The sequence below is a fragment of the Sphaeramia orbicularis genome, chromosome 22 (assembly GCF_902148855.1).
Source record: "Sphaeramia orbicularis chromosome 22, fSphaOr1.1, whole genome shotgun sequence".
In the NCBI taxonomy this organism is placed as follows: Eukaryota; Metazoa; Chordata; class Actinopteri; order Kurtiformes; family Apogonidae; genus Sphaeramia; species Sphaeramia orbicularis.
The window spans coordinates 31,333,936-31,349,137 of NC_043978.1; the positions used below are offsets into that span (position 1 = coordinate 31,333,936).

At 39.0% G+C, this 15,202-nt stretch overlaps 1 protein-coding gene across 4 annotated transcripts; it reads left to right on the top strand.

Annotated features, from left to right (window-relative positions):
* The first annotated feature begins 5,297 nt into the window (after window positions 1–5,297).
* Window positions 5,298–14,991, top strand: LOC115414162 (uncharacterized). Of its 4 annotated transcripts, none has more exons than XM_030127375.1 (5): window positions 5,298–5,458; window positions 10,151–10,216; window positions 10,334–10,439; window positions 12,801–12,947; window positions 14,560–14,991. In XM_030127375.1, exons 1-5 carry the CDS (start codon window positions 5,345–5,347, stop codon window positions 14,808–14,810), a joined length of 684 nt encoding a protein of 227 aa, XP_029983235.1. In that variant the 5' UTR covers window positions 5,298–5,344; the 3' UTR covers window positions 14,811–14,991. The 4 variants fall into 4 exon arrangements, with proteins under 4 accessions (XP_029983235.1, XP_029983236.1, XP_029983238.1 ...); XM_030127376.1 differs by having other exon boundaries at window positions 10,365–10,439; window positions 14,560–14,789; XM_030127378.1 differs by lacking the exon at window positions 14,560–14,991 and adding an exon at window positions 13,040–13,088 and having other exon boundaries at window positions 10,365–10,439.
* The last annotated feature ends 211 nt before the right edge of the window (window positions 14,992–15,202 follow it).

The window sequence follows — 15,202 nt, forward strand, 5'->3', positions numbered from 1 at the left end:
CTGAATACAGCAACACACAGACACAATATAGATGGAAACAAACCTCCATACACAAATATATGCACACACACACTACACTGTCCTGATTTAATGAAATGCTTGTTTATAAAAGTGAGTTTTTCGAAGGTGGATAAAGAGGAATATAGTGCTTTCCCATCTGTCTGCGAGGAGAAGCTCATGCTGATGAACTGAAGGAAAAGTCAAACAGATGAACAACTTCTCTGCGGTTTCACATTGACTGAGCTGCTGCCACAGCTTCACAGAGGACAAAACTACAATCCCTGGCTTTTATTCTGGTTAAAATAACAAGCCTGTAATTCACAGAAACTGCTTTTCTTTAATTGTCATATCTGTTGGTGATATGATTTAATGCCCAACTTTTTACACAGCACTGTAGCAGATTTAGTTGGATCAGCAGTTACCCTGTTTACGTCTGTGGTTTCAGACTGTATCATGAAATGGTTTTTAATTATTAGCTCGCTGCTTTAAGAATAACTTTTACACAGTTTTGCTAAAATGACATTCATTCCTGAATATAAATGAGATGAAATTGTGGCCTTCATTGCCCATCATAATGTTTTCATTCATTCATTTTCTGAACCTGCTTTATCCTCACTAGGGTCGCTGGAGTCTATCCCAGCTACATAGGGGCGAAGGCGGGGTACACCCTGGACAAGTCTTCAGTTCATCGCAGGGCTGAACATATAGAGACTAACAATCACTGTCACATTCACACCTGTGGGCAATTTATATTAACCAGTTAACCTATCGGTGCATGTCTTTGGATGGTGGGAGGAAGCCGGAGTACCTGGAGAGAACCCACGCAGACACGGGGAGAACAGGTAAACTCCACACAGAAAGGTCCCACCCCCCATCGACTGGTGTTGGAATCCAACCCAGGACCTTCTGTCTGTGAGGCACCAGTGCTAACCACTGCACCACTGAGTTGCTCATCGTAATGTTTTGTTCATGTTAAATCTGTTTTTGTCTGCCATATTTTTAAGTCCTCCGAAGATGTTATTTTCTCTCCTCCATTTGCTTGTTAATTTATTTCTCTGAATATCCACTGCACATATATTCATGAAACCTGGATGAAGCGTAGAGCGTCGGCCATGGATGAACCCAGTAGTTTAATGGAGCAGACATGTACAAATTGGATACATTTTTTTTTTTTTTTTTCATTGCAAGATTTTGATTGAATTAAATGACTTTCTGCAGAGGTATGCCCTACTTTTTTGGTTGTTCACATTGTTTACATCTATTGTATATTTATTGTATAGTTATTTACTTTGGAATCAATGAGCCTGGTGCTTGTGGATCAAATATTTGCCACCAGATACCACTGATTTAATTATTGCCTTGGGAAGTTTTTGTTGAAATAGTAAACTAATTATGTTGGAGTTCAGTCTCATGTTAAACTTCAAAATATGGAAGTGAACAATCATACCATTAGATTTAAGTGTCAAAACATGAATTCAAACCCAATCAGATGTTTGTTTTAAAAAGATGCAATAATATTTCTAATTTGGACTTAAATCTAATGCTGTTTATTGTAATGTACATAAAAGCCTGAATTATTTAGTTCAAGGCTGTTGTAAATGTGTTTTTCCATCATTATTATTATTATTATTTTTTTATACTGAAAATGTTGAGTTGATGTTGTGACTCCTTTGAGCCAGCAATGAGAGCTTAAGGCCCTCGTAAACCATTATTGTAGCCAAACAGAAGCACCGCACTGGTCATAAACATGGATCAAAGCCCAAACTAATATGAAATATTGAGTTACAGTCATGTAAAAGGTAGGTTTATTCCAGTGGCATTAGGTTTGGTGTAGGGTTATTAGTTGACTGTTGACCTCAAAATGAAAGACACTTTTGTATTTTTTTTTATTTTTGAATTTTTATTTCTTTTTTTTTTTTTTTTCATTTTTCTCCTTTTTTTCATACTTTACTTACAAAATACCATGTACACATAGGCCAGAACATGGCATGGAGAAAAAAAATATAATGCTTGAGGTGAGGCAGGAAGAAATTAAATACAATTACATAAATAGGTAAATTAAATAAAAGTAAAGGAATAAACAAGAGAAAAAAATAAATTACAACTTAAACTCTTCACATAAGGCTTTAGTCTTCACAGCTTTAGGGTTAGTGCAAAAGTTAAGTGTGTCTAGATAGGATTTCAAATAAGGTTTAAAGACCACAGAGCTGGGTTTCTGATTGGCAGACTTGCTTGTATGTATATGAAATTTAGCTAATAGGGAAATGAGATTAAGAATAAACGATTTCCGAACAGGCAAATCAGTAATAAACCAAATAAAATATCTTCAATTTTGAAGTTAAAAGAAATATCCAGCTTTCTATTAAAAAAAAAAAAAAAAAAGATTGATATCACACCAAAAAGTTGAACAAAAGGCACATTCCCAAAACAAATGAGTTAATGTTTCATCTGAATTATGACAAAATGAGCAAAAAGGGTCGACACTGATCTTCTACTTAATCAGAGCTGAATTAGTTGGATAACACCTACGGAACAGTTTTAAAGACACCTCTGTCACTTTATTGGAAATGAAACACTTCCTTGGTAATAACCATACCTTTTCCCATTCCATATCAGAATATAAATTACTCCAAAAAAAGGTGGAAGCTGGCTTACAAATTGTATCCCTTTGAATCACTTCTCTAATGCATTATTATTATTATTATTTATTATTAGTTTGTTTTTTTTTTTACTCAAGAATGGATGTAAATTTCCTGTGTATAATTCTGATTGTGCAGTTTGAGGGCTAATGGTTGTTGAAGGACTAATAGTAGAAGGTAGCAAAGGTTTTAAACCTGAAGGGATAGAATCAAACACAACTGCATATTCTCTAGGGAGTACCGGAGTTTTATATTCCAACCAAAATTCACTGTAAGTAAATAAGTGACCTTCCCTGTTAAACAACTGACAGACAAGCAGTGTTCAGTAATCAACCCAATTCTTTAAAAACAACGACTTACGTTTGAAACATATATTCCGGTTATTCCATATACAGGGGGTCCCATAAGTCTCCATACATAGGAGACGTAATCCATTCCATGGTTCTAACATGTATTTCTTTCTATTTCTTCTTTATAGTTCTTCAGCAGTGGAGGACACGCATTGAAATGTGTTCCCGACAAAATGGCAGTCACATAGAGCATATTGTAGAAATCAAAATGGTTTATGTCAAGAAACGTTTATTTTTCCTATGTATGGAGACTTATGGGACACCCTGTATAACATTTGTGAGGGGAAAAGTTATGGAGGACCAACATAATAGTAAGTGTTGATGAAAATGAGAAAGTTTCTTTGGTCTAAATCCGGTATTTCCTCCCGTTTGCAAAGACATGAATTTGCACGTACCCTTGCCTCTGATAGGCTAGAAAGGCTCTTCCGCGATTGGCTACTTCAATCTTTATTTATTTTAGTTATTTTATTTATTATTATCTTTATTTGACTTGATTTGAGGCGTTTACTCATTTCCAAGGCAGGTTGTCAACAGTGTTTTTTTTTTTTTTTTTTTTTTTTAGAACGTTCTTTTAGAACACATTTTGGGGGTGGGAGGGGTGAGGCGTGACGTAATTTGTATAAGGGTTAAATACAGTACCGAGCTTCCAATGGGTGGGGCAGCACGTTGGTTCAGTGGTCTAAGCTCATGTCTCGCGAAGCGAATGTTGTGAGTACGAGTCCAGGTGGGAACCCCTATGGTCAGATGTACTGGCAGAGCTGTGGAGTGGGCAGCGCTGGTCACCTGGTCGGCATGGTGCTCAGGGTGCGAGCGGAAGGGCGTGGGGCCAACGGACTTACCGAGGGGGCTGGTAGGGTGGTAAGCTCCGCCCACGTCTGGAAGAACGTAATCATCCCTGGTCCAGTGCTGTGCGGGCTGGGCTGGCTGGCGCTGCTAGTGAGGCGGTGGCGGGTGCGTGCCAGTACGTCCCCAGGAGCATACGCCGAAGGGGGCGGGGCCAATGGGTTCTGTTGAGGCTTGGTCGGTAGGGAGACAGAACTCACCCGCCCCTGGAGGCGTGTCGACTCCAAGTAGGGGTTGTGCGTGCGTGCGTGGGTGGGTGAGCATGGGTGAGGGTCGCTGCGCTGGCGTGTTGCCCTTTTGGGTGTGGCTTGGCTGACGTCAAATTTACGTCATCCACATTCTAGAATAGAAAGAGAGAATGCTTTTTTTTTTTCTTTTTTTTTATGCTGTACAGACGCCTTAATAGGGGTGAATGGATGAATGCATGGGAGGTATTTTAAACCAAATAAATTATATTATACTAAATTTATAATTAAATTTGTAATTTTATTACATTTATATTAATATTAATTATAATAATATTATATTAATATATATTAAAATTTATATTATTTATATTTATATTAAATTTATAATTATATTATATTTATAATTACATTATATTACATTTATAATTGTATTATATTACATTTATAATTATATTAAATAATTATTTTCTATCTTTTTCCTTTTTTTTAAATAGACATAAAAAAATATCAGGACACATCTACAGCTTGTAGAACTTGACATTTTGTTATTTGACATATTGTGACTGACATAAATGCCTAGTTTTAGCCTCTAGTTTTAGCCTTCCTGGATGCACCGCCACAGGGATTCCCATATTCAGTCATTTGTACATGTTTTGTACAGGGATCCTCTGTTTGTTTTCTTCATGGAGCGGGCCCTGCTTATGTGACCGTTGGCACCCACAGTCTGGACAGGTGTCCGCACAGCTGCTCTACCGAACTGAGAAGAAACAGAAGAAGGGAGAAGAAGACCCCAGATGAGCCAGTGTGTGTGGAAGTAGGTCAACAACACAGATGTGCCTGACCAAAGAGGATTTAATAAGAAAACAAGAGCTTCTGAAGGGGACAGAAATCAGTAGATAATTTCTGCCGCTGGAAAAACAGGCCGAACCTTCTAGAAGGACGGAAAAGGGTGTAGAAGCGTGTGGGCTCTGGTGGAGAACAGCCCGTGTGTTTACTGTGTGTACCCATGGAAAAGCTGCTGCAGACGGCCTGACCCAACTCTGCTTTTTTCACTCCAACTGTGAGTTTTTGAACTTCTGTTAGGAACAGGACTTAGTATTCAGTTCCAGTGAATTAGTTTTAGAATAGAGTGATTTGGTCTTCTGTTAACGGACGGGTTTTCCCGTCAGTTGAACCTCCAGAAGGAAGGAAACAGAAACAAATGGAAACACACTGAAAAAAGGGCAAAGGGAGGGTGCTTCACTTTTCAAATATGTACTTGGCATATACAGCACAGTTTAATTCATAACATATACAACAGTTTAATTGTTCTTCCTCCTAACATATGTCGGTCAGGTTGACTTCTGAAACTCCTGCTTTAGGAGGAAAAGCTCAGCTGCACTCGGACAGTTTTTCGCTGGGACTCAGAATAATGCTGCTTTGGACCACTCTGTACAAGGTAAGGATGAATTCAATTTTATACAACGTTATTCAGAATGACTTTATGCACTGTTTTCACAGAGCCAAGCTGTTCTATGCTATTAGCACCGAGCTACATGAATCTGTCAGTGTCAATGCTAAGGTTAGCTTAAGCTACCACTTACGTTAGCTACACGACTGTTGGCGAGTAGTGTTTTATATGCGGTCATATTTATTGAAATGTACACACAGCGTATGTTTTGTGTCGACTTCAGTCTAAAGTGTGTGCTTTCAAGAGGGTTATTGACAACTGAGCTTAGTTTAGTGGGGCAGAGGCAGTTGGAAGCGGTGCAGAGGAGAGCTAACATGATGGTTCTGGGTAAACATCCTTCTGTACATTTACATTACGGCTCAAATGGCCTTAGGGCAGTGGTTCTTAACCTGGGTTCGATCGAACCCTAGGGGTTCGGTGAGTCAGTCTCAGGGGTTCGGCGGAGGTCAAGACACACACTCGACTCATTAGTCGGGTGTGTGTGTCGGGCTAGGTCCGTGTATGTAAACAAACGGCTTCGGAGACTCTTTCTCTGATTGACATCCAATATACGCGGTGTATTGTTGTTGCTTATAGCACTACAACACAATCCGGAAGTGTTTATAATCTCTTCCACTCGTCTGACGATGAATTATTTTCCACATCGTTGTTATGACTTTTGCTACTTCCTGTTAACCACGGAGGCAGCCATGTGTAGCGTTTGTTTACATTTTCGGTCACTGCACTGGTCAGTTACATGTGATGACCGACGCACCGTCGCGGATGGAGAAATCGTATTACACTAAAGCCGAGCTAGTGCCGTAATAAGGATGCTGGACATAAAAACGAAGAAAAGGAACAGACTTTGCTGTGAAAATGACAAGAGAGTGGCACTTACCAAGGTGAAGCCACGCATTTCTGAACTGGTCTGTCAAAGGCAACAGCAGGAGTCACACTGATTTGCAGTAAATGTTCATTATTATTGTAGCCTGATGGAAATTAGGTGATGGGTGTGTGTTAAAATGTTAAAAATGATAAATAGCATAAATACAATAAGTTCATTATTGGAATACAAAAATTAAAACCATTTCAGTGTGGTAGTATTAAAAAAGGTCATGTCTTTGTGAAAAGGTATGTAATTTGTTGTGAGTTCATGCACTGTATTGGTTTTGTTCTTTGAACACAGTGATGTTAATGCACGGTTCATTTTGTGCACCAGTAAAACATATACCTGTGTCTTGAATTTGGAAAAAAATCATATTTTATTTTTTAATAAAGAAGGGTTCGGTGAATGCGCATATGAAACTGGTGGGGTTCGGTACCTCCAACAAGGTTAAGAACCACTGCCTTAGGGGGTCAAAGGAGTGGCCATTTTTGGACAGACAGCGAGTGCATATTGAGGCACCGACACCGCCGGTGGCTCACTTCCGTTACCACGGCTCGGTGCCAGGTGCCGTGGTACCGCGGTACCACCTCGGGGCCAACGCTAGGTGCCGTGGCACCGCGATACCAGGGCTCGGTGCCAGGTGCCATGGCGCCATGGGACCATGGCTCGGTACCACAGCTCAGCTCGGTACCAGGTGCCATGGTGTGGTGCCAAGGGTTCCTATCAATTGTATTGGACTGTGAGCTAAGGAAGCACCTTGTTCGGAGCGGTGTTTTGAACCATGTCAGTGCTACATAGAGGAGTTCCAGCTCACTACCAGCAGAAGGTGTACCTGCACAAACAGATTCACATATTGTAAACACTGACTTCGTTGTTGTGTTTGCACGGTAATTGTCATATTCTTCCCACTATTTTTTGGCAACCCTTTAACGAAAACATGAATAATAAAACCTTTTGGGAAAACTGGGGCCTGTATAATTTTAATACAATCCAATGTCATAGATATGCAATGGAAAATGTTTGAGGGGGAAAAAGGAGCAGTTTGTCATGAAAAGAACAAGGTATGAGCAATGGCTGAGTGCATGACAGGAAGAAGAAGACAGAAGGAACACAATAAATTTGAAATAATTGATACTGGTCAAATCCAATCAAATTTTATTTATATAGCACCAAATCATAACAAAAGTTATCTCATTACACTTTACAAATAGAGCCGCTCGATTATTCAAAGCCCTGACTGTCGCAAAGAAAATAATCGTTCTCCACTGGAAAACCAGAAATCAGCTAAATATTCCACACTGGAAGAACCTGTTAAACACAACGGCATATTAGGGCTGCATAAGAAAATAAAAACACTTGTCACTACGAGAATAAAGTCGTAAAATATCAAGATGAAACCTGTATTTTCATGAGAATAAAGCCGAACGCAAAAAGTCATAATTTTAAGAGAATAAAGTGAAATATTGAGAATAAAAGTCATAATTTTGAGGGAATAAAGTCGTATCTTAAAAAAAAAAAAAAATTTAATTTAACGAAATTTCAGTTGAAAAATTGTCCGCGTCACTCAATCTCAAAAGTATTCGTTTCAACAAAATCTGGTCTATATTCATGAACAAACTTACGTCTGCATTATTAGCCTGACTCCCATTCCATAACCAACAAACAGATTTACTTCATGCCTGGCTTGAACGTCCATATAGTCGTATGATGCGCCTGCCATTGTAAACTGCTCTTTACCAATAGGACAGTGGCAGCGGTACCACAGCCACTGGAAATAAACCACTGGCACCAGAAACAGTGAACCACAGGCACCGACACCTCTGGCAGTGGTGCCACAGGCCACAGTGAGATCTTGTCCCTACTGCATTTTTGTCAAAAGAAAGTTGTAAGAAATGCATAGAACTGTGTTGAAATAATGCTAATCCATTTGTGCACAGACTACTGATATTCTTTGACAGTGCAACCTATATTTTCATAAATATTGGATTTTAATAGCAGGTGTATGTGAAAACTTTTGCTGGTGGACGGATGTGACATTACCCATGATGCTCTGGTCAGTACCAGTACTTTATTAGGAATAAACTTATAGACTTACTATTGCTAATTGTGCTCTTCTTCATAAATGTTAGTATTGTGGATCTAAAACAATACCAGCTGACACAAAAACGCTAAATGTGTCAGTGGACGGATGTGACATGGTTGTTGTGGATCCCATCATACTGATGCTCTGCAGCCATGTCACCGTTTACACTAATGATCCCTGTGCACAAACTAGGATCACAATTATTTATTGGATAATTCATCATCAGACTAAAGAGGAAAGAACAATATAGAATTATTTCTTTACAAAAATGCTTATTATTAGTAAACTGTTGATTTAAAAAGTGACGTGTGACATTCTTCATGTATGCATTGGTATAACATAAGCAGGATGGATCAGCACCATACTCCATACTCTGGGGGTGGGGGGTGGGGGGGGGGAGTGGGGGGTTAGTCATAGTACTGGGTTGATCATGTAAGCTGCTGCTGCTGTTCCTGGGCCACCACCCCCTCTACTAGCAAACTGTTTTTTTTTTTCTTCCTCTTTTTTGCAGACGTACTGTGACCTAGTGTAATCTGTCCTTGCATATGGACTTATGCGGTTACGCGCCCGACTGCATAAGTGCTTTATTTTGACCCGTTTAGCATCTTATTGCTATCTGTGTGGTACAGTACGAAGATAAAATTGAATGAATGAGTAACACCCTTGGTATTTGCAAAGCCACTGTATTTTAAATACCCTCAGAGAGTATCTGTAACGGAATATAATTTCTGTTTCAGTTGACGTAATTTCTTCCAGTCAGAAGAGAACATGATATTGGCGGGAGGGGGTTGTGGACGCAGGTTTGACGACGTACAGATTATTTTGGCCAGCATATACGACATCATGGACACGTTTGTAGAGGAAGGTGCTGAGGTGGTAACTATTGAGAGATGCGTGAAAAATAGATGGAGGTGGGCGTGACTTGATGAGAAGGGAGACGATGGAACTCCAATTGGATCATGGTGCAAAAAAATGAAGCAGCCTGGTGCGTGCATGTGCGGAGTTTGCCACAAGAAAATTCTGTACGAGTTGGTTAGGGTTACATTTACACAGACATTTTCCCCAAAATTCATGTGCTGTTGGAGTTGGAGTTATGTTTTAGGAGTTCCTAAATTGTTAAATAAATAGTTTTTCACTCATTTTTTGCAGTAAGGTTTTCTTCTAGTTATTATTTTCACTTGCTTCAAAGGTTTTCATACCCTTTAAAATTAACCAGAGAGCACCAAAATTGACCTGAAGCTCTAAAAATTTTCTGGGGGAGGACCCCCAGACCCCCCACCAGTACCACTCATGACATTTTTTCTATCCATGTTACTAATCTTCTACACCTGTACGCTCTCCCATTCAGTGTGTTTTACAGTATTGCCAAATTTGACTATATAAACTTGTACGCTATAGTAGTATTGCATTGCATCATTTTTAATAGTGGCCAATGATTTTGACCAGAAGAAAATTTTCAGTCAGATGAAAAATTTTTGCTTTAATCCCTGGTTTATATTGACAATGGTGTGTTAAGCTATTCTCAAAACATGCTCTTCAAAGTGTACAGTGCGATGCAGTAATCATTAAGCATGCATAAACACAGCATAATATTTTTAATGTCAATTCTTGTTTTTCAGACTGCTGATTTGCCACTCAATTTTTGTTCTTTTTTCATGGTTTAAAATTTTGTAACAATACCAACTCATGCACAAAGAGCACCCATTTGCTCTCATTCTTTCTGTTTTTTCAGGCGGCCACTGATCACTACAATCAGCTCTCCTATCCAGGTCAAATGGATCCAGCTGTCAGCACAAAGGTAAATTAAATGTCACATTTAACTTGAATTTTTTTTTCTTCACTGGTAGATTTTAACTTGTAAATCTGTGGTACATGTAAGTGTTACATTCAAGGTTTTGCAATGTTTGTCGGGCAGTGTCAAAACTATCGCTTGGTATCTGCAACAGTATCCTCCGTGGACAAGTGTGTTGAGTGTCTGGGACTTATATCTTCCTACAAGTGGCTTGGCTATGTATGCAAAGGTGAGATATTTAGTGAATTCATACAGTGTGTAAAAGGACAGTAAGTGGATGTATAGCATGTGTTATGCTCTAATGATAAACAGTGTTGGGGTTAAAAAACAAACTTACTAAAGTAATCACATTACATTTGTCTGTTATGCTGTAGTGTAATGCCTTAAGTGCTCTTAAATTCAATAATCACATTACAGTTAATAATCAAACACTTATCTCCAAATTATCTGCATGATTGAGGTAAGACAAAAAATCTTTAATCTATAGCTGTTTATGCATATTCCCACATCAACAGCCTGAGCTCTACAATAAAGACTATATACCCATGAAATTCAACACAATGGTGTCATGTTTTCACCCATAAAGAGGCTCTTAATCCCAGGCAGTCTTGTGCTAACTCAAAGGAGCAGGTGATTTGACTCCTCCCGATTACGTTTAGCCACTACTTCCATGATAAACATGTCAAATTAACTGGAAAAGTCTACTGTAACGCAATGGTTTTGTCAGCAAGTTACAGGGGTAAATTTGTTGCTTTTGCGCTTTAGTGCATTTAGCCTATTACATGTGGTTAAGGCAATTTAAACGTTTCTGTCCTTTTGAAGTCTCTGTTATGAGTATTATTTTGAGGTGATTCATATTTGCACTGGGTGGTGAGAGAGAGAGAGCAACTGCTTTTATATTGTTTTATAAATTGATATTGTTTCATTTTTAGGGCAAAGTGATCGTGCTGCAGTATCAGTCCTACTCCACAAAGGTCAAACCAGAGAGTGTAACATGTCTGTGAAGGATAGTGCCACAGAAATAAATCCTAAAACCAGGAAATTAGTTAGCATTTTTACACTTCAGTTTCCCTCATCTCAAAGTCGACAGGTCTTTGTGGCAGATACTTCAGGGCAAAAACAGGGCTGACAAGCCACTCCAGGACCCACAAAACTGAAGTCAAGGTCATCATTAAGACTGATGGATGAACAACAGTGTCTTTGTAGATCCGATCCACAATGCACATGTGTAAATGATAAGTTGAGGCAGAATATTGTTAAAATTGCACTTATTTTTCTCAAGAAATTTCAGTTTTTTCAGGTTCTTTACTTCTTTTTTGTTTGGGTAGTTTATAAAAGTTTTTTCACAATTGAATTGGGTTTTTTTGCACTAAAACAAAGATGAAAAATTTTGAGGTGTCATTATTTATAAGTTATTATGCAGTTATTTTACTGGTCTGACCCACTTGAGATGAAATTGGGCTGTACGTGGCACCTGAAAGTAAATGAGTTTGAGAGCCCTGATCTAGGGTATAACGGTACACACAGTTCACGGGCTGGTTCAGTATGATTCAGTGGTGTCACCGTTTGGTATGTTTTCGGTACAGCCAAACAGAAATGTCCTTGACTTTATTAGTTACATTTAAAAAATGTAATTTGGCCTCCTTTTTTCTTTTTGTCGTTTATATTGCCCACCGTGTGTCAGCAGTGAATTTGTCATGTCCCCTGAGCTCTCTGAGCTCTTTTAGTCTGATAAATACATGAATTAACATCTGTGTTTAATGCTACAATCATATAAACACAAGCTGAACAGCCCTCACTAACGTACCTCTCTGTCGTTCTGGCCAAATTGGTGCGCTGGCATTTACTACACACTGCTGCTTTGGGATAATGTTCAGTGCTGTCAGCTGCTGAACGAGAAGCTGTCACCCAAAGTGGGTTTCATTTCCTGGTTCAGGATGCGTGTGTGCTCTAGGTCCGACTCCTGACATGAATCGTTCACCATGCAGCAGCTCATACTAGGTTAGCCACTAAGGAAAGTCTGTAGCCTTGCAGTGGTTCGTTCTTCAGTTTGGAATGTTTTTATCCACCACTCTCTCACCATCGGCCTCATAATTTACAACAAAACTGACACTGATGTAGCACCAAACACCAGATCTGTAGGTTATCAGAGGATCTTGTTCTGGCCTGGTAATAGTGTTACTAACTATCTTGCGGCTAGCTGGCAGTAGCTTAGCAAAGCTGCATCCCAGTGTGTCTTACTGGAGTAACATGGTATAGTGTTTTGGTTGTGGTTTGGCAGGTTGAGTGCAGTGAGAACTTCATTTTAAATACACTTTGAGCTATATATTTTGTTTTCCATATATTATAAGATTTGTTTAATGTAACATTTGGTTTGTAATGTGTACCAAACTGAAAGCTATGTACCAAACAGTTCAATACAAATACATGTATGGTTACACCCCTGATATAAACATCACTGCTGCATCTCAGAGCAGGCTAGTTTAAAATTTTTACTTTACTGTGGCTGTGTTAATTCATTTATTTTGCACATTTTCAGTTGTTTTTATGTCCATCTATTCATTTGAGTTTCACTTACGCCTCTTGCCAGATGAGATTGTGTTCAGTGACGCTGAAGCCAGTGCAAGGGAATCTGATGACTGCAGCACGGCAGTCACAGCAACAGAATGTGGAACTGTGGAGCCTATGGATACTGACGCTACAATCAAAGAGCAAGTTCATGACATGGAAGATTTTGGTAAGCTACCTCACATTATATTTGTTTCTGTCAATAAAATTTGTTATTTTCCATGCAAAAAAAATACTCTTGTCAAATTATCTGTTCAGCAGGGTCTGTATTGTCAGTGTCATCTACAGTAACTGAGACTGCTCCTCCCTCTAAAGCAGTGGTTCTTAACCTTGTTGGAGGTACTGAACCCCACCAGTTTCATATGCGCATTCACCGAACCCTTCTTTAGTGACGGCCAAGCGGGGCGTGACATCACAAATCATATGTAGGCCGTCAGGTCAACCCGGTTTTCGTTTCATCTCGCTCCAAACTTTCCAAACCACGCAATTTTGACATTAAAAAAAAGATAATTGCATGTAGTGTATCAAAAAAAAAGTTCTCGTTGTACTCCTTCAGCATTTTTGTGATCGTTGTTTTATTACAGCACTAGCTTGGCTTTAGCGTAATATGATTTCTCCATCAGCGACGGTGTGTCAGTCGTCACATGATTGTAACTGACCAGTGCGGTGACCGAAAAATGTAAACAAACGCAACACATGGTTGCCTCCGTGGTTAACAGGAAGTAGCAAAAGTCATAACGATGTGGAAAATACTCAAATAATTCATCGTCAGACGAGTGGAAGAGATTATAAACACTTCCAGATGTGTTGTAGTGCTATAAGCACCAACAATACACCGTGTATATTGGACCTAGCCTGACACACACACCCGAAGAATGAGTCGAGTGTGTGTCTTGACCTCCGCCGAACCCCTGAGACTGACTCACCGAACCCCTAGGGTTCGATTGAACCCAGGTTAAGAACCACTGCTCTAAAGGTAAGCCAAGCTGACTATAAAGCAAAAAGTGAATTGTGAAATTTTTTGTGAAAATTAAACGCCGTATCGTTGTCATGGGCAGGGAAATTAGCTATAGAGATCAAAACAAAAAAATTTTTCCAGGCTGTGAACATTTTTATTTCTGTTGTAAAGTGGGGCATTTTAGCATTGGCTATTATGGGGGTTTGTTCTCTTTTGGAGACAAGCTGAAGTGTCACTCAAGGAATTTCAGTTTTTGGTATTTGTGCGTTGTCTTCACTTTGCTTCAGTTTGGTTCACTACTACAGATAGATCACGACCACAGGTTTGACACACATCACTATACACTAACTTTTTTTCTTTTTATATGAATCAGGCATTCTGAGTTCATCTTGTTTATCTTGCTGGTGTTGTAACTTTCAAGCCTGGGTGTTGCAGTTACTTATCAGTGTCCCAGGTTCAGACCAGTGTTGGTGAACCCAGGACAGATAAGAGCAGGGATGCACAAAACTCTCAAGCTTAAATTTCCTTGTCTATGAATAAGCAATGATAATTAATGTGATGGATATCAGTAATTTAGCACTACTACTACTGTGTTATTGGAGATTTTTGATGTAATGCAAAAAAAAAAAAAAACTGTCTAGTTGTTGGAATCACATCAAGTGAGCAATCAGTTGGAAACCTTAACTGAATTATTGTTTCCTCAAGGAGACAATTTCTTGTCAGCCTTAGCAATAGTTTAACTTAACTTTATTGACTCAAACTAACTAACACAATTTTTTTTGGTTTGTGTGTTATTTATTTTTCTATTTTGCATATCTTCAAGGACAAGATGCTTGTGAAGACCAGCATAGAAGAGTGCCAAAGAAAGTGTGGTTGAAGGCTGAGGTTGCCGCAGTATTGCGACATTTCAGAGATCACATTCAAAAAGGAAAACTGGCCACCAAAAATGAATGTAGTCAATGCAAGCTGGTAGAAGGCCCTGTGCTAGCACAAAGAACAGTGCAAAATATTAGGGACTTTGTTAGAAACAGAGGAATAGCTGCAAAGAGGCAGTCAGAGAAAAAAAAGCTTTAAATTCGCTGTCAGCCTTTTGTGTTATTCTTAACACTTGGAGATAGATTAGTCCAAACCAACTGTATGGAGCCATTTTAAGTTGTTATTTTGTTTTGTCATGTTACGAAGTCTTATGTTTGTATAGCAGAATGCTGCTCGGTTTTGCTGTGAAGCAGCAGAAATGTAAAGTCATCCTTAAATACTGGAGGTAATAAAATGTTTGAGTTAAAAGGAATTAAAAAGGCCCTTGTGTTTTTTTTGCTGTATTAGGCTGTTGGTCAGTGTCACCACTGCATTTTACTGATGTTTTAGATCTATATAGTACATAAATAAATATAAATGTCCTGTTCCTTTAATGCATGGTGCCGTCAGGTCAGAGTGTTTTTATATGTTAATAAAGGGTGATTTAAAAA